Below are 24,538 nucleotides of genomic sequence, written 5' to 3' on the forward strand. Positions count from 1 at the left end.
GTGATCCCGTATATATAAAAATCTAAATATGAATCACGTAAAAGATAACTTAATTCTATTATAAAAAGGTTATTTGGGTGACAAGTTTTCTGATGACTTCTCCAACCAATTGGGGCGACTTCTCCAACCACTCCGGGGCGACTTCTCCAGATACGTTGGGGGGAGTTCTCCTAGGGCGAGTTCTCCATGGGGCGAATTCTCCGTATACCATTCAAGTGGCGTTCAATTAATGAACCGCATCGGCTCACAATATATCATAGATCATACTAATGTCAATGAATGAACAACAACGAACAGTAAAAAGACTTATATTTGTATTATTTAACAAAACACATAATCAATACATCATGTGCAAAATGAATAATTTCTTGCTCCATTTACTAGAATTTATCGTACATTACTGTATTTTCATCTTTTACCGTACTTTACTGCGTTTATGAAGACGAGACTCATGACAACACAGCAGTAAGATCTAAGCTTCTGTTTCATACAGATTTGAATGCGCTTAGTTACTTTCGTTTTCCTGTTTACCACTCCATTTTGGTTTGAAATTTTCCGAGTGTTAGATATTTACGTGTAGTTTTTACGCGGTTATGTTTGCTAGAATGACATCGAGAGCTGTACATATTGGGCAGATGTGTGAAAAGAATTTGAGGGTTTTGCTAGATATGGATCAAGTACTCGCCGACTTCGAATTGGGTTTCTTTCAAGAGTATCGCAAAAAGTTCCCTGAATATCCATATATTGAAATGCAAGACCGTGTTGGATTCTTTGTAAAAGACCAGTATGAGAAGAAATTCTCATATGTCCCTGATATTGGGGTAATTTATGACAAGTTGTTTCAATATCACTCCTTATTTTTATTGAATTTATGATACAATGGCATGTTGTAATGAGTTTTGTTGAAACTGCTTAACTCGGTATTTGTCATGACTTATAGTAAAATGCATGTAATTTCAACCAATATCGTCATAATGATACCAAATAGTTGTTTTATGCCTTTTTTCTGAAATTGATGGTCACAGAGACCAACTGTGATAACATATGGAAAGTTAGGAAACTTTGTTGGCAATGATAGTAAGAAGAGAAAAGATGGATCACTTTTCTATTTTCACACAGTTAAATGCCTTTGGTACATACCTGCTCAGATCACGATATCATCCCCACACATTGCTATACCCGTATTAATTTGTGCATGTCTGGAGCATGCTATAGAAGACCCATTTAGTATTTATGTATGATTTCAACTGATTCAAGATGCATACACTTAAGTTTCTATATTTTGTCTTAGCATCTAATTTCAGAGTTATATACATTACGCTTTACTGATTTTACCTGTACAGAATGTAATTGGGCCTTTCCTACAGGTAACATTACCGCACAATGGATACTGCAGCACTTACTCATAAGTATCAATAATGTTGCTTCAGTTCCTTATTTATGTGCAGGTTTTGTGCATAATATAGAAAACTTGTTTACTTTACTGTATAACTTTTTCCTTGGTCGGATAAGTACAGTAAAGTTTCTAAACGTGGTTTACTCAATAGTATCCAACTCACATGCCTAATTACTATAAGCGATGCTTCATTGATTTTAGATTGTACCTGTATAAGCAGTCAATTGGCCTTTCAATCGAAAATTGTTACTAGAATTTATTATTCTGCTTCATCTTCATGCACATATAAGTTACTATTAAGTGATGCTTCAGTAATTTAACATGATTTTACATTCATACAGGTTGCTTGTTACTAAATTTGAAAATATTTGAATAGCAATGCTCTAATCCTTTACCTGTACAGGCCATTTGCACCCCATACAGGTATTTATCACAGTGGATAATTCTGCATGGACATTCATAAATTCATAAAGCAGGACGCTCTCTACGCTAGATGTATATATTGTCTGCTCAGTTTTTTCGTACAGATTTAAACCATGAGTGAGACCAGTTTGACAACCCCCAACACATGTGGTTTTGTGTGGTTGTCATCCTTAAATACATCTTGGATCTGCATATTATGACAGAAGTCAATGGGCGTCAGATCATGCAGAAACAGCTTGAGGGCTGAAAACATCAGGTTGCATGCAAAGGTTTGAAGCCATATCATTTGCTGGTGAGGGAGATGGAGAGCAACAACAGCCTCAGTTACAGCCTTGCATATTATAATTACAGACCAGCTACATGGATGAATATACTGTACCCTGTCTCAACCTCGAAAACTAGACAACATCATGCCAGCGATGATGACCATGTTTCTTCACAACTGGACTTGGCCATGTCACAATGGGCCATGACCACAATCGATCATACAGTGTCAGCCACCAGAAAATGAACTTTTCCACTTTCACAGCTTGCATAATGCTGCTAAAAGCACTTCCTGAGTACAGTGCCCAGTTTAGTGCAGCAATACCACAAACCCACTTCATGAAACCAGTTTTAAAGCAGACTTACTTGCATGGTGCTGCAAAGCACTCCTTTGGATGACACAGTCTATACAGGTACTCTCATGGATCAGTCTAGCCTGCATAGTGCTGCCATGCACTTCATGTGGACCATGTCCAGTTTATAAAGGTACTCTCGTGGATCAGTCTAGCCTGCATAATGCTGCCATGCACTTCATGTGGACCATGTCCAGTTTATAAAGGCACTCTCATGGATCAGTCTAGCCTGCATAGTGCTGCCATGCACTTCATGTGGACCATGTCTAGTTTATAAAGGCACTCTCATGGATTAATCTAACTCATATAGTACCGGGTACCTCTTGTCACTTCCTGTGTATGATGCCCATCTTGGTGCCACAGTTCCCAAGATATGTCTCTTAACTTGCCTTCATGCCTCAGTCACCAAAAGGGATTCTCTTCTTAGTGACACCTTATAAGGAAGGGGATTTATTCGTAGCTTGCTGCAAGTGTAGTGAACCACCATCCTTGAATTCTTTTCCAGCTACTCCACAGAAAGAGAAACATTGACTTAACTACCTTAATCCAAAATCAATGAAAACTGGCCCTCAAGTTACCTCATCATTATTAGATCTTTATATGATGAGTGAAATTCAACCTTGCAGGCTTGGACTGAAGAAGTTTTCTGTCCACTCCCACTGGAGTTATGTCCTCCTCTTTCCTGTATATCACCTGATGGGTCTACAGTTCTGACATCAGGTAATCCTAGTCTGTGGAAGAATCTACTTTCGGTTGCTTCCACATTCTGACAAGTTACTCATATTTGGGCCTACTTACATCATCAATTACAAGTTCCAAGCATTTATGTGCATTTTTTCTTGCAAATGCAAGAGACATAGCTTCACCTCCCCAATTACATGGCTTCCATTGAGTTTTGTGATTCTCCAACAACATGCTACAAAACAACAGGCAAGTTATATTCTGGAGCAAGACATGATTTCACGTGTTACCCTCATAATTCTCAATCTACTTGTCAAGAATGACATCTCTGACCTTCATTTCAAGATTTTGGTTGACTAGTTCTGGAATTAATAATCAGGTAAGAATATTTCCCCCAAGGAACAAGAATTGAATTAATGCAGTACTGTGGTAGATTCCTTGTTTATATTGTGCAGTCCATCTACTAGAGAATTCCTTCATGTGCTGAGTTTTGCTCAATGTGGCAGTGGATGTCTTAGTCCTAGGTTGCTATCATGGCTCCCATAACAATGTTTCTGTGGCCCAACCTTGACCATTGGACCAAATTTCACAATCTGCACAATATGAGGTTGCATTATGAAGGCAGGGAAATCACTCTGGACTCATGTTGGGGATAACTCTGCAATGACAACCTACTGCAATCATGATTGCTGTGGATGTAAACACAGAGGACTGAGGAAGGAAGTCTCCTACCATTTTGGAATGCAGTAGGAGTGTGTCCCACTCTGCATCATTATTTACATATCAACATTCTCATGGTAAAAATCATTATGAAAGCTTTTCATTGGTAGCCTGAGAACCTACATGAGAATGGAGTTCTCATTCTGTCCAGCAATTCCAGTTTGGTGACTCATCTCAACAGCAAAGTGGAAGCAAGTAACCAGTCCTTTGTATTCTTGTTGGGATTTTCTGAACTGGTGTACTGATGACAAATCCACATTTAAGTTTGACATTTCCTAGGCTGGCTAATTTATTGGCAGACTCTTTGTAATGTAAGAAGGAACTAATACAAATGGTATGATCTCTTCATCCCTCAGTTTTTCTCAATAGGTGCTCAATGGGATTGACCTGTGATGGACCTGTTGGTGACAGGTGGAATGACTAAATCCTGGTACCAGTAGGTCTGTTTAATTGATGATCTTTCTGTTGATTCAGGTTCTGAATTTGATACTGAGTGTCTTGTCCTGGTTGCTTTACTCAAATGGGAATCTTGGAACATGCTCATCAATCTAGCAACAGAATTGCCAGGAATCAAGATATTCCCTCCTCTGCATTAAGCAGCCATGATTGTGGGTGCTTCATCCCAACAGAGTTACTGAACCTGTACATCTAATCTTATTAAAAGAATCATTAAGAACAAACAGTTCTCAACAAGTGGTGGAGAATCCCTCAGGTGAAATCTCCATGCATCTTTGAGGCAATGGAATATGATCTCAGTGGAGTGCACAAGAGCAATTTATGCCAGTGTAGCTTACTTCCTATGGCTCTTCAACTAGAAACAGTTAGAACCAATTGTAATAAAATCTACCATTCCACAATCACTAGTACACTGTTATCATGGAAGAGAGGATAGAAGACAAACCAATAAAGATGCCAGTGGGTATCTGGGTACTAAGGTGCCTGCCCATTGATAATAACCTGGCTAATAAATTGAGCCATATGATACCTCTTTACTATATACAAGTTTTCTGCTAGTGCTTGAAAAGGCAGCATTCACTTTGTTTTCAAGGTGACAATCCTTTTGACTGAGCTGCAGATTCCAGTAAATAATTGACCTTAATTCAGTAGCCTCTTCCAAGTGATAACTCTTTGATTGAGCTACAAGTGTGGTACAGTGGCAAGTAACAGAGGATGGTTATTTGATCTTGCTGCATAATTGATGTGTTCAGTTGCCACCTTGAATAGATTTCACAAATGGTATGCTCAAAGTGTCACTTACAAAGCTCAAGCTCAGTCCCTCAATAAGCATCCACATATGACAGTAAGGCCAAGGAAGGAGAGTCAGATGATATTTACAATGACTAGACCATGATGATCGAGGGTTTCAGAATTTTATAAAGGAAAGGGAGTCTAACGATATTTATGATGACTAGACCACAAAAATTTACTTGATGATGACGGAGGATTTCAGAACTTTATTAGAAAATGAGGATGAATTCTTGGGCTTTGTACCAGATGACATTAGGTTTGTGATATTTTTAGGATATTGTGAATTTAAAAAAATATTGACTTTAATATAATTTCCCTTTGATTGGGTACCCAGGTAACCAATCATTAGGATTGATAGATACTTGAAAGAAGCTTTCTAAAATTTTGACAGATGTACAAACCAATAACCTATCTGATCTTGTATTTATTTTAGATTTCATCTGGCCAGTGGCACTGAATCCTTGTCCAAATCGAATTTATGAGTATTAACCTGGCTACACAAGACACTATTTGAACTGCTCTCAGGAACTTCATTAGTTTACCTCATATAAATCCTGCCTCCTCATGGCTTTGTCAATTGACAGGCTGAATCAGCAATACATTTCATGTTGGTTAACCCATCTACATGCAGTTTTCAACAAGATAGATCAGTATAACTCATGAAGCCCCATTCTTTCATTTCCAGGAACAGGCTACTGTTTATGGATAATCAAATATTGGTTCTAATTCCTGTCTTCTCTGGACACTTCATTTGAAGGTCATCAATAGATCCCAGTGCAAGCTCTTAAGTGGTATTTCAAGAAGACTGAGCTGTTGCATTCAAGGAAATAATGACTCATTTGCTTTCAAATAAGGGATGGACAATATATCAACATGGACACTTTTGTCTTGAATATAGTGGGCTATCTGTTCTGTGTATTGGACTAAACCCATACAAATGAATTTGCTTTGCATATTGGCTCACAAAGTTAGGACAGATGCCACATACAATACAGACGCCACATACAATACATATGAGCAAACTGTTCTCTAACTGTAATTATCCATGCTGTGGGATGGAAATCATAGTTCACTTCTCCAGTTTTTATCAGAGATCTTTCATCCTAAAGGTTCAGTTTGATCTAGAGGAACGTTTACAAGTGGTACAAAAGGTTACCATACCAAGTCGTTCAACAGCTTCATAAAGATGCAGCTTCATGAATTCAGCTGGATTTGCGGGATGGTAAATTTTTTTCCTTTTAAAATCACTCTTCACGTATGGAGTCTATTTTCCAGTCATGTTACCTTAAAACTGTCTCACATACCTTGTGTGACTGAAGATGGTCTTTCTAGGGTAAGATGATACATCTTCCTTCATATCTTACCTATCTTTCTAAGGAATTTTGACTGGGCAACATATGTGAAGAGGAAACCAATTTTTTTCTAGTGCAGTATGTTTCCTTGATAATACTTACTCATTCATAATACACATGCACCCTCCAAAGTCTCCCTGCAGTTACATCCTAATAGAGAAACGCCTTCTGCTCCAGTAGTAACTGGCAAATTCACAGGATCTGGCATCAGTGCTGGTATCAAGGGACCTCACTCTTTCTAACTGCCAATTAGGTGGACAAATAACTTTTAGTTACTTAGCTGAAAGTTTTAAACTGGGAGGGCATGATTTGCGATGTGGTTGTAGTTTTCCTAAGGTATTATGATTGGGTAAGTATTATCAAAGAAACATGTTTTACAAAAAAAAATGGTAATTGTAGCATTTCTTAGGAGATCATTGCAGAATTATACTGGTGGCAGTCCTCATGATTGTTGATCTTAACCCTTTGTAACTATAAGCCTAGATTGCAGTCACCTTTGTTGTCATCATTATGGCTATCACCACTCTTCAATACAGTGGAAGTTGTCTTGAAAAACCACTACTTCTGCCAAAACATAATGGTCCCTCATGATAGGTGGTCTCTCATGACAAGTCAGAACACTATATAATCAGTAAACCTGTACATGGATAACCTGGTCTCTCAGGATAAGTGGTCACTCATAACAGTGGTCTCTCAAGACAGGTTTTGCTGTAATAACAAGTCTGGTAAACAATTATTACTTGTGTCATAAAGAGTAAATAAAGATCAGATTTCATCCCAGGCATTGTGGATTACAATGATATTTAGTCTGGTTTAAATTTATGTTTTCAAAGGATTAAATCAAGATCAGTGGTGGTTATATCAGTTTATGGTCATTTGTAAAAGTATTGAATGCATAATTTGCCTAAAAATCATGGTCGCTGGTTAAATTCTGCAGTTGGTCACTCATGACAATGAGTTTATATAATAAGTTATTATTATTATTATTATTATTATAAAATTAAAATTATTTCATATGAACAGTAAAATAGTAACTATGTTAATAGTTTGTCTGTTTGCATGAAAATTTGGTTGATTTATCAGCCAGGAAACATTACTTTCACTTGATTTTGAAAAATTATCTGCTACATGAAATGGGAGATTATGTTTGGCTATAAAGTTGGCACATAGTGTTTTGGCATGAGTAACTTTATCTACATTTGATGCTGATTCCACAAACATAGATTACAGTGTTTGCATATTTGTTGTCGCTGTTACCAGTAATATGATTTTATGAGATGGGGGTTTCTGCATGATGCATGAAGTCATTCTTGCCACCGTAACAGGCTTTAAAATTAGCATTTCAGGAGAGTGGAATGCATATACATGTCTCGTTGATTGCAATGACTGAAATTCTGTTTCCAACCATAATTGAATTTCATGTATTATTTCAATTGGTTAAAAATTGGTTACACCTTTCATGCTTTATACATAATTATTACTCACATTTGTGATCCCCCTTTAGAAAGGACACCACTTTTATGAGGCCATTTTGCTATTGCAGAAAGGATCCCACTCTTATGAGGCCATTTTCCTGTATGCAACTATAATTTTAATTTACATGCTTGTATAAAGTGCTATGATTTGGTCAGAGGATGCAAAATCTTACATTCCCATTTCATTACAAAATTTATATTTAAATGCATGTAAATGTATATTGACTGTTTACCATTACAGAATGCTGTTACAAAGATTTACAGCACAAAGAAGTTTTTCCTTAATCTCCCAGAAATAGAGGGAGCAGTGGATGCAGCCAAGAAGCTAGCTAAGATGGAAGGGTTAGTAAAAAATCTCACACATCAACAAATGGCTAGAATTTAATAATAATAATAACAATAATAATAATAATACTAAAAATATACTGAGTTTTCTCTCAGATTAATATTGTTAGGTCCTAGTTTCATTAAATTTGTTACAATTTCTTGGTGAATTGAGATTATATATTAACTAACTTCAGAATTTGAGTGCCATTAATTCAACCTCAAAAACATGTAACGGTATAGTTTGTGTCAGTGACTTTACACTGTAAATCTGCAGAGAATTGAACCAGCCTTGTATATTTCAACTGTAGCATGTTTTTGCTTTAATTGAAATGAATTTTCAGCTGAAGATTTTGATCACCTTTGGCAATTGCTAACACCAGTGAAGATGTTGAAGATTGAATGTACATGTTTTTAATTATATTTATTTGTAAAATGGATGTGCACCAAAATAAAAATTTGCACTCGGCAGATTTGTTCTTCCAGAACCCAAGTGAAAAACAAACTATGCTAAAAAAGTGAACTTGTGTTCTTCATTGAAAAGATATATATATATATATATATATATATATATATATATATATATATATATATATATATATATATATATATATATAGGGGCCCCGAGTGGCCGAGTGGTCTAAAGCGCTGTCCGTTACGGATCACTGTCATCTCACCTCTGTCTGCGTGGGTTTGAGTCCAGGATTCGGCCAATGTGGGTATGTGAGAAAGATTGCCAGTAGCTTCTCGTGGGTCGGTGGTTCTTCTTTGGGTTTTCCCGGGTTCTTCCTCCACCATTAATACTGGCCGCCATGCATAGCCTATCGTGTGCTGAAAAATGGCGTTAAATCACACAACAACAACAACAACATATATATATATATATATATATATATATATATATATATATATATATATATATATATATATATATATATATATATATATTGTATCTATGTGTGATTTTGATTTGTAACATAGCTTTAAAAAAAGTCAGTCATATCTCTACATTGTCTGCGATGTGGTAATTTATAGTGATGTCTTGCACTGGGGCATCATTGCACAGACATGTAGCATCATGTCCCAACTGATCACATTATCCTGACACAAGGCCGATGCAGCTGTTAGTACAGTTTTTTTAAGTCTTTGGCATGACAAGGCTGTGGTTCATACCCACAATCTCGCATGTCTGAAGTGGACACTCTAACCACTAGGATACTGGAGCAGTAGATATATAGAGTAGATATTGAATCCTGTGTTCAACACTGAAAAGATATATAGTGTGGATATTGAATAATGGAAGACCTTTTTATTCTTTAAAATGAGAGTTCAGAAGTTCCTTGCATTTCAGGAGATGCTCAAATTTTCACAAAATATTATTATGATTATTTTGATTCTTTGAGTCTGTTCAGTGTTTGTTGAAGAATTATTTGTCACCAACCAGCAATAAGAAAGGTAGCTAAAATTCGTAGTTTTAACAAGTAAATCTGAGTTGTTTGTTTGTTTGTTTGTTGAAACTGAGATCATGGTTTTATGATTATCTGGGGTTCTTTATCAGCTACAAGTTTTAGGTCTATAATGCAATTTCCAACATTGCCAGATGACCTCAGCTTATGGTTTTATGTACATTGTCGATTTTGTTTGCTATTGCTATTTTTAACTTTTCAGATACCAATGGACCAAATTTGCTATTTTAACTTCTCAAATACCAATGGACTGATTTCAGCCAATCTTATAAATGTAAGTTTGTATAAAGATGCTGATCTGCCTTGAAGTACCGTATATATTCACTTATAAGTCGAGTCAGATTGCGAACAACAATGATCCTGTGCATTATTAATTTTCCCTACTCAGAGCATAAATATCTTAAGAATTCAACATTTTTTTAATGGCAATAGCACACTGCCTTCATCAGAGACTAAAATTGATCACATGACTTATAATGGTCACATGATACAAGGGGACTGGTTTAGATGGGTGGTAATTCAAGCCCCTCATCCCTGTTTAGTGTTGGCCTCTGCTGTCATATTTAGATCGCCTCTTTCAACTTCCTTTCCCATCTATTGTTTTCAGATGTGATCATCTTGGCTTGGTTGGGGACAGTGGAATGACCCATATTGCTGCAGTGTTCATGTATGACTGATGACTCCCTACTGATGTGTTCCTTAATCTGGTTTCCCTAATGTAATTGTTCTCACAATCATTACATTGGATATAATAAACCACCCCACATTTTTTCAAATTTTCTGTTTTGTCCTTCACATGTGTAAGTTGTTGTTTTGAAGGGTTTTTTGGTTAGTGATACACGTTGATCCCATGTTGTCTGAATACTTCTGATGTATCATGGATATATGGCATACTGATGTTGGTTCTATTTGGGCCACTCCTGGTTTTGTTTGGTGTTTTTTTTTCTGGAAGTTTGAAAATCCATTCTGAATAGCAATTTACCATTAGTGCAGATTTCACATTCTCTACTTCTTCCATTTGATTGGTCTTACAGCTGGCTATGGAGTTAGCTTGGTGTATTCAAGACCTCACTACTGACCAGCAGCAGGGAGGGCGAATCCTACAAGCTACTTTTTTGAGACACCCCATCCACTGAAACTATTCCCGATAGAAGCGTTATTTCCATGAAATAACACTTTTATTCAGAAAACGAGACAAAAAAAAAATGTCCTTGAAAATGCTTTGTATTTCCGCTGATATAACGCGAGTTACTTCAATAAATCCGACTCGTATCCGACATAATTTCCACGGTGAGGTATCATCGAAAAATCAGGTGTAGTTTGCGCCCCTCTGCTGCTGTGGAAAAAATATTTTACGTTAGTGGAATTAAATCATTGACAAATAAATAATGGCAAATATTGGAGAATCATTTACTACTAGACTAGCTCGAGAACGACTCGAAGCAATCAAGGGTTTTCTTCCTGTCCGTGATAGTGTTAGACAAAAATTACAAGCAAGACAGCAAGCAAAGGAAGTTTTTGTAGAATCCGCGGAGGAATTGTTTAAACCCGTGACTGCATCTACTAAGGCAGTTGCAACTGCAATTATAGGAAAACCTGATCCTGCCGATGCTGATAAGCCACAACTAAGTTTGCTTCAGGCCATAGAAGGACTTAAGAAAGAACAAACTAAGGCTGTTAGGGGATTTAATTGGAAGACTGATCTTCTTGATAGTGTTGTTGCTGGGATAAAAGCGATACCAATTAATACTCCCGAAGAAGTGGAAGCATTTGGAAAAAGAGCTGCTGCTTATTATCATGAAAAGGAAACAGCCTTAAAAGATCCCGAACAGGAGGTGACTAAACAAAAATTTCTTGATGGCTTATATGAAATAAATAGAAATATGGAGCGATTGGACACAAAAAGTGAAATTTATAAGACCTATATGAGGGGAGCCATAGCTCATGATGCTAAAGTTAAAGAGATTAAATTAGACCGGGGGAAGAAAAAATTTACACCGAGAAAAACTCCAAAATTTAGCCCTCGACCGGCGATTGGTTATAAAGTGAAAGAACCTGTAACCGATCCAGTTGCCGAATTTTTAACGCCCCAAGAAGAAGAAGAGGATTTTCAATCTCCTCCTACTTCTCCGCAACCCTATACGTCAACGACACGGGAAGAACTAGAAGAGCGACAAAACAAATTAACTGATAAAGAAATGGAATTGAATGAGAAAATAAAAGAATTAAAAAAGGGGGATAAGAGAAAAAAAGATGTTAAATCTAATTTAGCACAAGCAAAGAAAGATAGAGAAATTGTAATTAATGAAATTAGTGAAATAGAAAAACAACTAGAGAAATTCGGAAGTGGATACACCGGTCACGGTCATAATATCTGTCCTGATAGCATCGTCAATGACGTATCACGGTTGGAAGTTCTCATCGGAGGAAGACGTGCCGGAAACAACTCTCCGGAAATAATAAACGAAGCCGCAGATATCTGTCAACGACTATTTCAGCGTGGCATCATGGATATCAGCATCTACCGGGGGCTCATTGATGAACTCACGGATGGTTACCACAGCGACTAGTGAATTTAGTTAGAGAAATAATAATTAAATAAATGATCGTGCACAATTCTCAACCCAGACACGCTAGCGTGTTACCAGTCCGCGTAGTGAACTCACGATTACCAGTATACAGAGCAACCTACGGAGATGGTCTCGGTGATACAATTACTGGTTTGTTTTCAAGAATAGCCCCTAAGGCATTACCGATTGCAAAACAATTGTCGATGAAAGCTATTGATGTCATTAAGGATAAAGCCCTTGGATCTGTTGGTGATCTCGCCGGGAAAGCATTCGCGTCAATCAAGGACAGACTGTCACGGTTAATTCGCAGATCAAAAAAACCACCACCGGTGAAACTGGCGAGTACTGAACTTATGCCAGCGGATGTCGGTAAAGTAATAAATCAGGCCGCCAATCAAAAACTTGCAGAGCTTGTAACCCAAACACCCGAACAAATAAATACAAGCCTGATATCAGGAAGCGGATTTCGTTTTAGAAGACGATAATTTTATATAAAATGTTTAAACTTATATCTGATCCAGCGTTCGACATGGATGCACCAACACTCAAAGATGAGTCCGTACGCGATTATCAGTATTATTCTTATGAGGCAACAGTACCTAATCAACGCGGACGAATTGAATTACGAGTCCAGGATACAAGTAGATATTTCCTGCCCGCTGAAGCATTTCTTGAAGTCACGGGTGAACTTGTAACAGATGTTGTCGCTAATACAGCATACGGAGCTAATGTTCGAGTTGGTTTTGTTAACAACGGTATCATGGCGCTGTTCAAAAGTGCTTCATACAGCATTGACGGAAGAGAAATTGAAATAATTCAGGATAATGTTGACGTTGCTACAACAATCCTGGGATTAGCGAGATACTCAGATGATTACACTAGATCGGCTGGTCCGACTATGATGTTCGCTAAGGATAATTCTGATAACCCGGATCATAGATCTAGCATTGTAAGACGACCAAGAAACTTTGCCGATAACGCTGATGCTGATGTGTGGCCGATAGTTCATCACAACCCTAATCACAATCTTGGTTTTGCTACACGTAAATTAATGTTATCAGGTGACCGTAGGAGATTTTCATGCGCAATTCCACTGTCTCACATCTTTGGATTTTGCAGACATGTCAGAAGGGTTATTTTTGGAGCCAATCATACAGTTGTACTTAACCGAAAAAGTGATGACGTTGACGCCATCTGGCGAGAAGACGGTGTTGCTGGCGGTAAAGTAATATTATTCAAGCTTGCTTTGTGGATGCCAGTGATGTCCCCATCGATCACTGAAGAGCAACGGTTACTCTCTTTCATGGACACAGGCGGTAAATCACTGATATCGTGGTTAACAACATCAACAGATTCCATTCAAGGTGCCGGTCTCGGGCAGTTTACGTGGCATATATCATCACAACAGGGAATATCAGCGCCGCGACATATTTTTGTTGCACTCCAGCAAAATGCGAGGTTGACTTCCCAACTACAGAGTCATATGATATTTGACAAACTTGCTGTCTCTGAAGTTTCGCTGCGAATAAACGGACATCAAGAACCATCCGAAGATATAGTGATAGATTTTGAAAATAATCAAGTTGCGCGTGCGTATCATCGTTTGATGACATTTATGGGACGTGATCAAAATATTGATACCGGCTTGCAGATATCACAGTTGGATTTCACAACGTTGTATCCGATTTATTACTTTTCGCTGGAACATTTGGATCTAACCAAACAATCTGTCGTTGATATACACTTCAAAGCTCATGTAGGTGAGTTTCCCGCTGGCCCGCCTGCTGAGTTTAGAGCTGTCGCGGTTATACTCTCCGATAAAGCAATGCTGCTTGAAGGTGTTGGCGGACGAATGAGAGTTATTGACGCTCCAGTAGAAAACATGTAACAATTAGATTAGTTTCTGAAATATAATGTCATACAGTCATGTTAATGTCACCTTGACTTCCGGTCAAACGAAGAAATTGCAATCGAAGAACGCAAGCACGTGCGGGACATCAATAACACTAAAACGAGATCAACTTGTTGGTGGTCCAGACAAGCTGTCGTTGACTAATACTCAGATTAAACATTTTAATAAGGCACTAACAGCAAAAACCGGTGTCCGACTTAATTTCTCTGCTGCAGCTATCAAGGACATGACTAAAACCGGTGGAATATTTCCTCTTCTCGCAGCAATACCGGCGTTGATTGCCGCGGCAGCACCAGCCGTAGCAAAAGCCGCAGCACTCGGTGCAGTTGGAACAGCGGCCGGAATGGCACTTAAAAAGGCAACCGGACACGGGTACAAAAAAAAGGGGAGATCCGCTCGCGGATCAGGGCTAAGACTACCGGGAACTCCCGCATCATGGTACCCAAAAAATTTCTAACGCTGAAACACAAAGTGTCCCCGATGTTGAAGCTTCCAGCGTCCAATTTTGATTTACTCGATACTGTTAAAAAATTGCGTATAAAACATTTCAGAGGAGTATTTATGCGAGATCAATTACCGCAACAACCGAATAATCCAGAAACTGGCATTATCAATCTCGACAACAAAGACGGTCCTGGAACTCACTGGGTTGCTTACGCGATCGATCCACGCGGAATTATCTATTTTGATTCGTACGGTTTAGCACCGCCAGTTGAGTTTCTCAGGTATGTCAGCAGATTTTATAATGTTCCAGTGTGGCAGTCGACGCTACCAACACAAACACTAATTGATCCGCCCATTTGCGGAAACGAGGTTTTAAATGTTCTTGATGCAATCTCAAGAAATCCAGCAACGTCTCCGCATCGAGTAGTGCATGAATATACCGCATCGAGAAATGCTTAGCATTTTCATGCTCGCATTTAAAAAACAGCAATAAGAATAATGGTAGATATTTACGGAAGACCTTTCACAAGAAAAGTCAAACCTGGCACGGATGTTGATCTCTCAAAATATGCGACCCGAGATGAAGTCGATAATCTTTTGAATATAGCTGGAGTTGACCCAGATGAAGTTGCTATTTTCCAAGACAAGCAAGGAAAACTAAGAACGAGCAACATTAAGTGGAATGATATAATTCGCAGAGTTCTTGGAGCTACCAAGGATAACTTCGTCGCATTTAGTGATGGCGGCCGGATCAAGGACTCGAATATATCAATCGCAAGCATCAAAGACAATATTGATAAAGGTGTTGACAAGTGCGTGAAAAAAGACGGTGACACGATGACAGGAGAACTCAGCATGAATGGAAACAAAATAACCGTACTCAGAGATCCAGCCTCGAACGACGATGCAGCAAACAAACAGTATGTGGACACAGCCGACAGCGTCATAGATACCAAATTATCCACGTTACGAGCTGAGTATGATGTTCATGTGACCCAGTTTGGAAGACTTCGCAGAAACGTTCTTAACACCGTAGATGAGTTCTTCGGGAAACCTAATGCCGTCAGTATGAAACTCACCGAAATTAAGGAAACATTAGATAACGTAGTAAATGGAATTCCGCAGATAATGGAAAAATTTAATTTAATTAAAATTCCTGCCGGAGTAACCCCAAAAAACCTTGTGTGTACGATAAAATCAGGAAGGGAAACATGGTCACAACAAAACAAGACTATTACACATACTGCAGATGTTACTGGAATATACAGACTGACAGTACTCTCTGCTGTAGAATTTAAGATATCTACCAGACATGATTTAACTAGCAGGTTTTCCCGAGTTGCGTCTGTGGTGATAAACAAAAGAACCGAAGAAACTTTTACGCTGGAAGCCGAAAATCCGGAAGGATTAGCCACAGTCAATTACTGGTATTGTCTGGAATTTGTCGCCGAAACACCTTAATTGGTCACCGGGTAAAGTAATAATGGAAGCATCCGCGTATAGATACAATCAAGTCCGTGAGTGGCAATCTGAGTTAAAAACTGTCATCGAAGTAACCAGTCAAAAAGTAAAAAAATACCGCAGACGCATAACAGTGTTAGACGTTATGGTTTATTCAGTATCCGCCGTTGTTGCATCCGCGGGAGTAATACTATCAGCGGTCACTCCGGTAACAGCAGTAGTCGCTGCCACGATCTCTGTTTGTGCGACCACAACCACGGCAGGAGTTTTCGGCATCATAGCAAAAAAAATATCCTCGTGTGCTAACACAAAATTACACGATTACACGACAAAATTAAATACAGCCACGACAGCATATCAGAAATTATCATCGCTGATATCATCATCGTTAGACGTGCAAAGTAGCGACGCTACGTCGATATCAGATTCTGAATTCAAACTAATGTCAGATGCGTACAATGACTATTTGAAAACTAAACAAATAAATAATGTCACAAGAACTGCTTCAACAAATAGTCACAAACACAACACCGGTAAGGACCACAATGATCTCAGTGTCCTCGACTAAACCCCAATTTGGTATTAATTTTCGAACTCCAATTCCAGTGAGCGAAATCGCGTTGGCAAAGCTCAGCGTGTATCACAGCTGGCCCAGTATCAGGTCGGCATCATTTGGTGATCTGCAGCCGAATAATTCGTTCGTGTTCGGGAAACCCAGCGCGGACCCACAACAACGTGAACTTGAATGGGATACAATTACGCTACCCACTGGGAGTTATCAGATCGAAGAAATCAATAATGAGATACAACGCCAAATAAAACGAATCACCGGCAAGGAAGCCAAAATATCTGTGACCGCGCACGAACCAACGCTGTCTGCGGTCATTGAAATCTCAACACCGGGATACGCCGTAGATATATACAATAGCTCAATCAGGTCCGTATTAGGATGGCCACAAATACAACCGGGGTTTGAACAGGGTCCACCAGAACCTAAAAAATCGGATTTCGAGACCGATAAACAAGAACTACACGACATTTTCGCGAGACCGAGAACCGACAGGCTTGGTAGACGTCAATTTCCACCAATATATGATGAAGTTTATTTCATGGATACCTTCGAAGACGGGTTGGGGTTAAGGTTCTACCAAACCGGGTACCTTGGTTCCCTTAATATACACGTGACCCTGGTAGGAAATATATTTGATCTGATCAAACAATATCATCAAGAAGAGCTAAGACTATTGCGGTGGTATTTTCAAGAGTATATTTCTTCCAGTGATAAAATCGCGACTCGTAATAAAATTATCACTACCATAGAAAAACTAAATAAACTCGCATCCTTGATGGAAAAAACAAATCAAATAGTAATTCAAAGATTTCTGATTGATCCTACCCCGGACAGAAGAATAAAATTTGCGACGTTGTATAATATCTCCGTGGAAGATATTCCGTTGTTTAAACTCCCCGGATATAATGTGCCCGAGTTAAAAAAATCAGTCCAGGATCTCATTGATAAATCTTTCGAAAATATTCTTGCCGCGTACACGCGAACAAAACCGCAGCCGGTTATTCTCAAGCACGATAACAGTACAGCATCCGATGGCAGACATGTCTCACCGGGGATCGTAAATATCACAGATGTTATCGCGGTCAATCTTGTATGTGACGTCATCGACGGTAGCTACAGCGCTGGCAGCGCTAGCGCTGACACTACTACACCCCAACAGGGGTTTATCCTGTATACGTTCACACCAAAAGATCCGCCCGGGTTTCTGATTGTGCAAGAACCAATCAATCCCGTCTATCTACGGTGTAATAATCCGTGGTTGTCAACGATAAATTTCAAACTCACCGACCAACGGGGGAATTTGTTGGACCTGCGTGGCGAGACTGTCTCCGTGAACTTACTGGTGAAATCCTGAAATGCTCTCCCGAGTGGTTATCATCGTTGGAAACTCAAAGAGTTTCTCCTCGAAGAGTTTCTCGTGCTAGCACGCATTTAAAAAAAAACGGTTGTATATAATGTATCAATGTGAATACATTCACGCACGAGTTCATATTCATGATAAGCAAATTCTTTACGAGGCAATAAAAACCGCATTTGGAAACTCAAAGAGTTTCTCGGGACAGTATTTCCCCGTTAAAATAATCGTTGACGTGTATGGCAACGAAGACTTCTTGTTAACTCCGTCACAATTGACGCAGTTACAGCAAAATCATATGATCACAGCTTGGTGTCAACGAGAACAGATTATGAACTATTCTCATTGTTGTATTGATGCGCCCGCGCTCGAGCTAATCCTGAAAATGTAAAACATTTCCAAAATCTGAAATTGGCGATGCAAAGCATTTCTCTGGCGATGCAAAGCATGAGAAACTCTTCGAGTTTCCACGCTCGCGCAAAAAAAAAATGTACACTTTTTTTTTACGGTGAAAATGTACAAAGCGTGAGACACTTTCAGTGTGTGAAACTCAAAGAGTTTTTGGCGATGCTAGCATCGCTCACGCATAGCGTTTCCACGCACTTATACTTGGCGATGCTAGCATCGCTCATCGACGGAGTCACAAACACTAGTACCCGTAGGCGCTTCCGTGTCAGAACTCGAAGAGTTTTCGGAAGTGTTAGCGTTTCCAAGATTCTTTATGTGACCTTGTAGCCGTCGTACCCTGGTGTTGATTAATTTTCGAGTCTCATATTGTTGTGACAATCCAAGCCTGATCTTCTCAACTGCGCCGCACAGTGGAACGAATTCAGATACCTGATCGTCAGTTATCGACGCAAGTGACCCGTAAACGTAATTCTGTATATTTTTAATGAACCTATAACACGCGGCGAGATTGTTCTTGCCGGCGCGCTCATTCAACGATTCAAAATCTGACATAATTGTTTCAGCGTTTAGTAAAATATTAAAACCACGCTGTTGCAATTTTTCGAGTTCAACAATTATGACATTTATGTTTTCGTGATTCATATTATTATATTTTTTATATTTTTAAATTGCATGAGAGTGTTTACGAGTTATCGTCGAGGATAAGCTGTATGTAGGAAAATGAAATATATTGTTTGAGCTTTTTTGAAAATGCTGTTTTGTAGATCCCATTTGCGACTCGTTGTACCGAAGGTTGACAAATACCGAAATATTTGCCAGCTGCGGCCATTGATTGAAATATCATTTCTTGGCCCGTCTCTGTATTTCGAGACTTAACAGCCCGTTTTCCAACTGTTTTACAATGACCTGTGTTACCCAGTAAGCAGTTCTTGCGTTGCGTGACCATCCGAAGATTGTTTATGGCATTATTGGTCTGATTCCCGTCAACGTGGTCAACGACAAGACCCTTAGGGATCAATCCATGGAAACATTCATAGACGAAACGATGACAGAGATAATCTTTTCCTCCAGCATGGAATTTTAGATAACCGGTATTGGATACAACACCGATTGGTTTCCGTCGCCGGCAGTGTCTGATTGTACCATCGTGTGACGCTTCATAATTTGGAATAGTTGGATGTGGAACAAATTCTTGTTCGGAAACAAATTCTTGTTCGGGGACGAATTCTTGATTCATTATACTATAAGCAAATCATTTGTCTAATTCATAATTTGTCTGAAAACTTATTTATGTAATCACGCTCCGAGAGAGTGTTCGAGGCTGGATATTTTTTATCATAATACCGTTTTAGTTCTCGATAGCGTTTTCCCCCACACGCTGAACATAATTGCGTTTTTCCTCGTACTCCAATGCCGCATCTGATACACGGTATCGGTCCTAGACTCCCGCCGCGGACCTGTTGAGCATGTTGTCCACAGTATTCGCCTCTGCAACGTCTGTTACACGGCGCTGATGAATTTAGTTTGATCCACTTGCATGAGAAACTCTTTGAGTTTCCGTTCATTATATATAATATATTTGTCTATTTAAATATTTGTCTTAATTATAATAATGAGTTTTGAAAGACTATCCAGAATAAAACCCGCAGGTTCTAGATTCGATCTTGACCGGTTAACCACTGATCGTCGACGAAGAGAGTTGGCAACGGTAATTGGTGTTATCAAGGATGCCAAAGAAGAGTTTCGTCGTGATGGTGCCGCACACACGTGGTCTTCGTATAAAATTATCCCCGGCGATGCTAGCATCGCTCATCGAAGAGTTTCCCGTGAAAACTCCTTGAGTTTCATCATTGATGGTACCATCAACGATACAATCGCGCGTAATATAATTGAGTATCTCGACGATAGAAGATATTTCGTGCAGATAAAATTTATTGTTGGAGTCGACGACGAGGGAACCCGAAAGTGGATTATCAGAGACAAACTAGACCCTGTTCTTGATCCGCGCGGAAAAACCATTTTGTTGAGCAAAGACTCAAACCCGGGAGTACTTGTTGGGATTGATAAACCGTATTATGCCAGAGCGTATCCTGTGACCGCGGTCGTTTATGGAATTTATCCGATAAAGAAACCAAGTGTCGATAAACTCGCCCCGATGAGGGTGTCGCCGTTGACAGAGTCAAGGATGAATTGTGTAGCTGAGCGAGTAATGGAACATTTTAAAAATGCACCACGTGGAAATGGTCTAACCGAGATCAGAAAAAATAAAATAACAGAATGGGCTAAACGAGTAGCGGATACAGGAGCGTCAATAAATGATGTTGCCGCGTTGGAACGCTCGCTGAGATTTCCTATAACGGTTTCATCGTTAACCGGTACGGTATTGTACGAGTCAAAATATAATCGCAATGGAGCTTCAATAAATATTATCGATCATAACAGTCACGCTTGGACTGACCAGGTTAGGATATTTCCGCGAGACCGTGTTGTGAAGTATTACTCGGGAAATATGTTTGATTGTATTCATCGGATAAGTAAAACCGATCCAGTGTCGGTGTGGTTATTCTCGAGCGAAGATGGAGAATATAATCAGTTTGTGAGACCCGACGGGGAAATATACAGAACGGCGGCGTTACAGCACGAAATGAAAAAACTCGCAGAAAAATATCATGCGACGGACACTGATACGTTACTGCGACACTGTTTTACTGTCCCGGGTGTTGCCGCGCATGTAGCCCGGGAACGAAATTCATGGAGACCAACTCCGAAAAGTTTTCTTGCGGATATCCAACAGAGCTGTGTTGAATACGGACACGGCGGTTTGTGGAATACTCGATATGATCACCGCGGTATGATATCCGTGGACATGACGGCGTGTTATCCAGGAAGTTTCCTTGGGCGTGGAGAATGCAGCGAATATTTTAAACGGTTTGGCCACGTTACAAACTCGATGACAAGAGTTGCTGTAAACGGACCATTGCCTGATTTTGACCTGACGGGATTTGCTTGTGTGTCGTCGTTTAAATTCGCTAAGAATTTACATCCTGTGTGTTATGTTTGGTTTGGCAGACATTTCGTTGAGAAGCGATGGGTACCGATAGTGTTATTGCGATACATGCTTGACAGTCGAATACTGTTGTCGCTGACCGTCAGCGAAGCGATTATATGTTATTGTCGTCAAACCGAAGTTTGGTTGCCAACTCCGGTTACGTCACAAGAAGTCATCGAAGATTGGTCACGAGAATATCCAGAAACTTCTATCGACGATATTATCAAAAATGATGCAAGCACAGCAAAAGATCTAGGACGAAGAATAATAGGGAAATTCACTCAAGGTGGAGCGTATGATCATAAACAACATCACAGTCGATTAATCATGGACAAGGCTGAATTGGATCTTGTTGTCGCTGATGCAGCCACAAACAACATGTTCTGTAATCGCGAAGATGTGTTTCTGTCAAACGGGGAAAAATTAGGGACTGTTTTTAGTTATATCGACGGAGAATCATCTCAGTACACACATTTGAGATCTTCGATGCTAGCTTATGTATCCATAAATTTGTTGTCGATGATTAATAGATTCCCTGTTGTCGCAGTAAGAGTTGCAACGGATTCATTTTATATTGATAAAAAACACTCAGCGCTGTTGGATAATGTTATATCGGATGATCCATCGTGGGGTTCGTGGAGAATAAAGAATGAAATGTTACACGGATATTGTGAATCGGCTGATGTGACAATCGAAGATAAATACCGCAGCGCAGAAATGCCTTCGACGTCGTTGTCGCCGCCGGTGCACGATCCTGTTACAAGACACAAAACAGTTTATCTGAACGGGCCTGGTGGTTCTGGTAAAACAACTCGAGCGATTGAATTATTTAGAAACTCTGACATGATTGTGCTAACACCCACACATAGACTTGCCAGGGAGATGAGACAACGCAAAGTAAAAGCTTGCACGTATCACAGTTTTTTCAAATACAGTGGTGGTACGTGGACACCATCGCGGATGGGGACGAAATATATCCCTGAGAAAATCATCTGGGATGAGATAGACACTGTGCCGTTGGATACATTAAAACAGTTTCTGGATTGGCTGCTAAAAAAAAATACCGCAGTGGTGATGTGCGGCGATCATGGTCAACCACCGCCATTTACAGGTGAATCTCCACACACGTGGCTGAAAACTTTTGTAGATTATTATGAGGAAATAACTAACGATCACAGAGCACTCGATGAAACGCTGAAAGAGTTTAAGGCGTTGATCAGGCTACAAACCAATAAAGTCCAGTGTGAGATAATGCGTGAAATAATTCCAGAGACGGAGCTGAGCGACTTTTGGGAAACGTGGAAACCAGATGATTTAATTGTTGCAAGTAGAAAGATAGTCAGGGACACGCTTCAGCAGCAGTTATTTCAGTTACATCAGAAGAAATTTCCCATGTTGCCAGTGCCGTTGTGTTATAGACCAGCTGATACGCGATTGCAGAATATTGATGTTGATATTCCAGGAAAATCGGAAAAACAAAATTTAGTATTAAATGATATTGTTATCGTTGATGTTGATGCTGTTGAACAGGCACTGAAAATGAGCAAATTCCCGTGGACGCTAGGATACGCTATGACCATCCACAGTTCGCAGGGACTAACTATTTCAGATACAACAGTTTGGATTGTTAATGATCGCATCGAGTGGTCAAATTTAGTTTATTTAGCCGTGTCAAGAGTAAGAAGGATAGCTCAGTTACAAAGAATTGTATTAGATGATGTTATCAACGACAGCATCAACAGATCAATCGCTGATGATACAATAAGAAAGAAATTAGCCGGTTACAAACAGAGCGACAAAAAAAATGGCAGAGAGTTTGATCTCGACGAAACATTTATTATACAATTACAACAACAGCAGAATAATCACTGCGCGAGTTGTAATTGTTTATTGCTGTGGCAGTATTCGAAAAATAATCCAAGGCAATTTACCGTAGATAGAATAGATAGTAATCGCGGTCATACGCGTGAAAATGTGATGTTGACCTGTCTTGAGTGTAATCGACGCAGAGGTGTTGCTGCAGTTATTTAAGTGATCGAGGTGGTAATTGTGTATCCGTGGGAATCACCTGAAGTTGCTCGCGTGTGAATCCACGCTGAGGAGCAGTTGAATCTAATCTGTAGATTGCGTTTCTCCCAGTTGATCTTGTTATGCTGGATATCTTATGTGTAGTAACACTCCATGTGGGATCGGTTGCTCTTTTTTTTCCTCCTTCTAGTTCGCCTGGTTCGTATAAATACCTAACGGTGACATTATCCAGCAGTGGGGACGCTAGCGTCCGTGGCTGCGTTGAAACATATCTGCGTGTACTGACGGGGGGTATATATTTTTTTGTGATTGCATTTACAGGTCTCATGTTTGTTGTTCTGGTAATTTCATTATTCAGTGCGGCTATCACGTTTGGCAGTCTTGCAACCCATTCACGAGATCTCGTATCGTAAATGAATTCCCTCGCGTACTGGTATCCGAATAATCTCTCAGCGAGTGTTCGGTTAAATCGCTCAACAATTGCCTGATCCCGATGAATTTCAGTATGCCCTTGTCGTATAACAACGTTATGCTGCTTTGTCAGTGATGATACCGCGCCCTGAAATTCTTTACCAGGATCAACTTGCAATAATCGGGGCCAGTTTAGAGGTCCTCGTTGATAAATTCGTTTAAACGCAGAGGCGACTTCGGACGCTGTTTTAGTCGCTAACGGTTCTGCTTCTTTGTATCTACTAGCAACATCAACTACTGTTAGCGCATATTTGTATGTTTTTCTACGGACAGTATCATGAGGCAGGAATAGTATGTCAGCCTGATGAACTTCATTGGGCACACTAACATCAAAATGTGCAAAATTGATTTGTCGAGGTGGTGGTAGGTAGATTTGCCATATTGCTTGTTTTGACAGCCAATTTTTGGCAACCTTGCGTGTTACTTTTGCTGCGCTGGCGAGTTTATTAATTGCTGAGTTACCTCTCCAGTATCCGGCCGGGGAATAATAAATCGCTTGCATTTTTATTTAATTATCCAGCGCCTAATACTAATTTAGATTTCATCGCTGATCTTATTAACCAATTAG

General features: G+C 39.5%; 1 protein-coding gene across 1 annotated transcript in view; it reads left to right on the plus strand.

The window, feature by feature from the left end:
• The first annotated feature begins 522 nt into the window (after nt 1-522).
• Nucleotides 523-24,538, plus strand: part of LOC149803113 (5'(3')-deoxyribonucleotidase, cytosolic type-like) — a 43,908-nt gene continuing 19,892 nt past the window's right edge. Inside the window, exons 1-2 of the mRNA XM_089952719.1 lie at nt 523-821; nt 8,154-8,254. Of these exons, the coding sequence (XP_089808845.1) occupies nt 594-821; nt 8,154-8,254 (329 nt within the window). The 5' untranslated portion in view covers nt 523-593. The remainder of the gene's footprint in view (nt 822-8,153; nt 8,255-24,538) is intronic.

Source organism: Sinohyriopsis cumingii, chromosome 3 (assembly GCF_028554795.1).
Source record: "Sinohyriopsis cumingii isolate HCF-2022 chromosome 3, ASM2855479v2, whole genome shotgun sequence".
NCBI lineage: Eukaryota > Metazoa > Mollusca > Bivalvia > Unionida > Unionidae > Sinohyriopsis > Sinohyriopsis cumingii.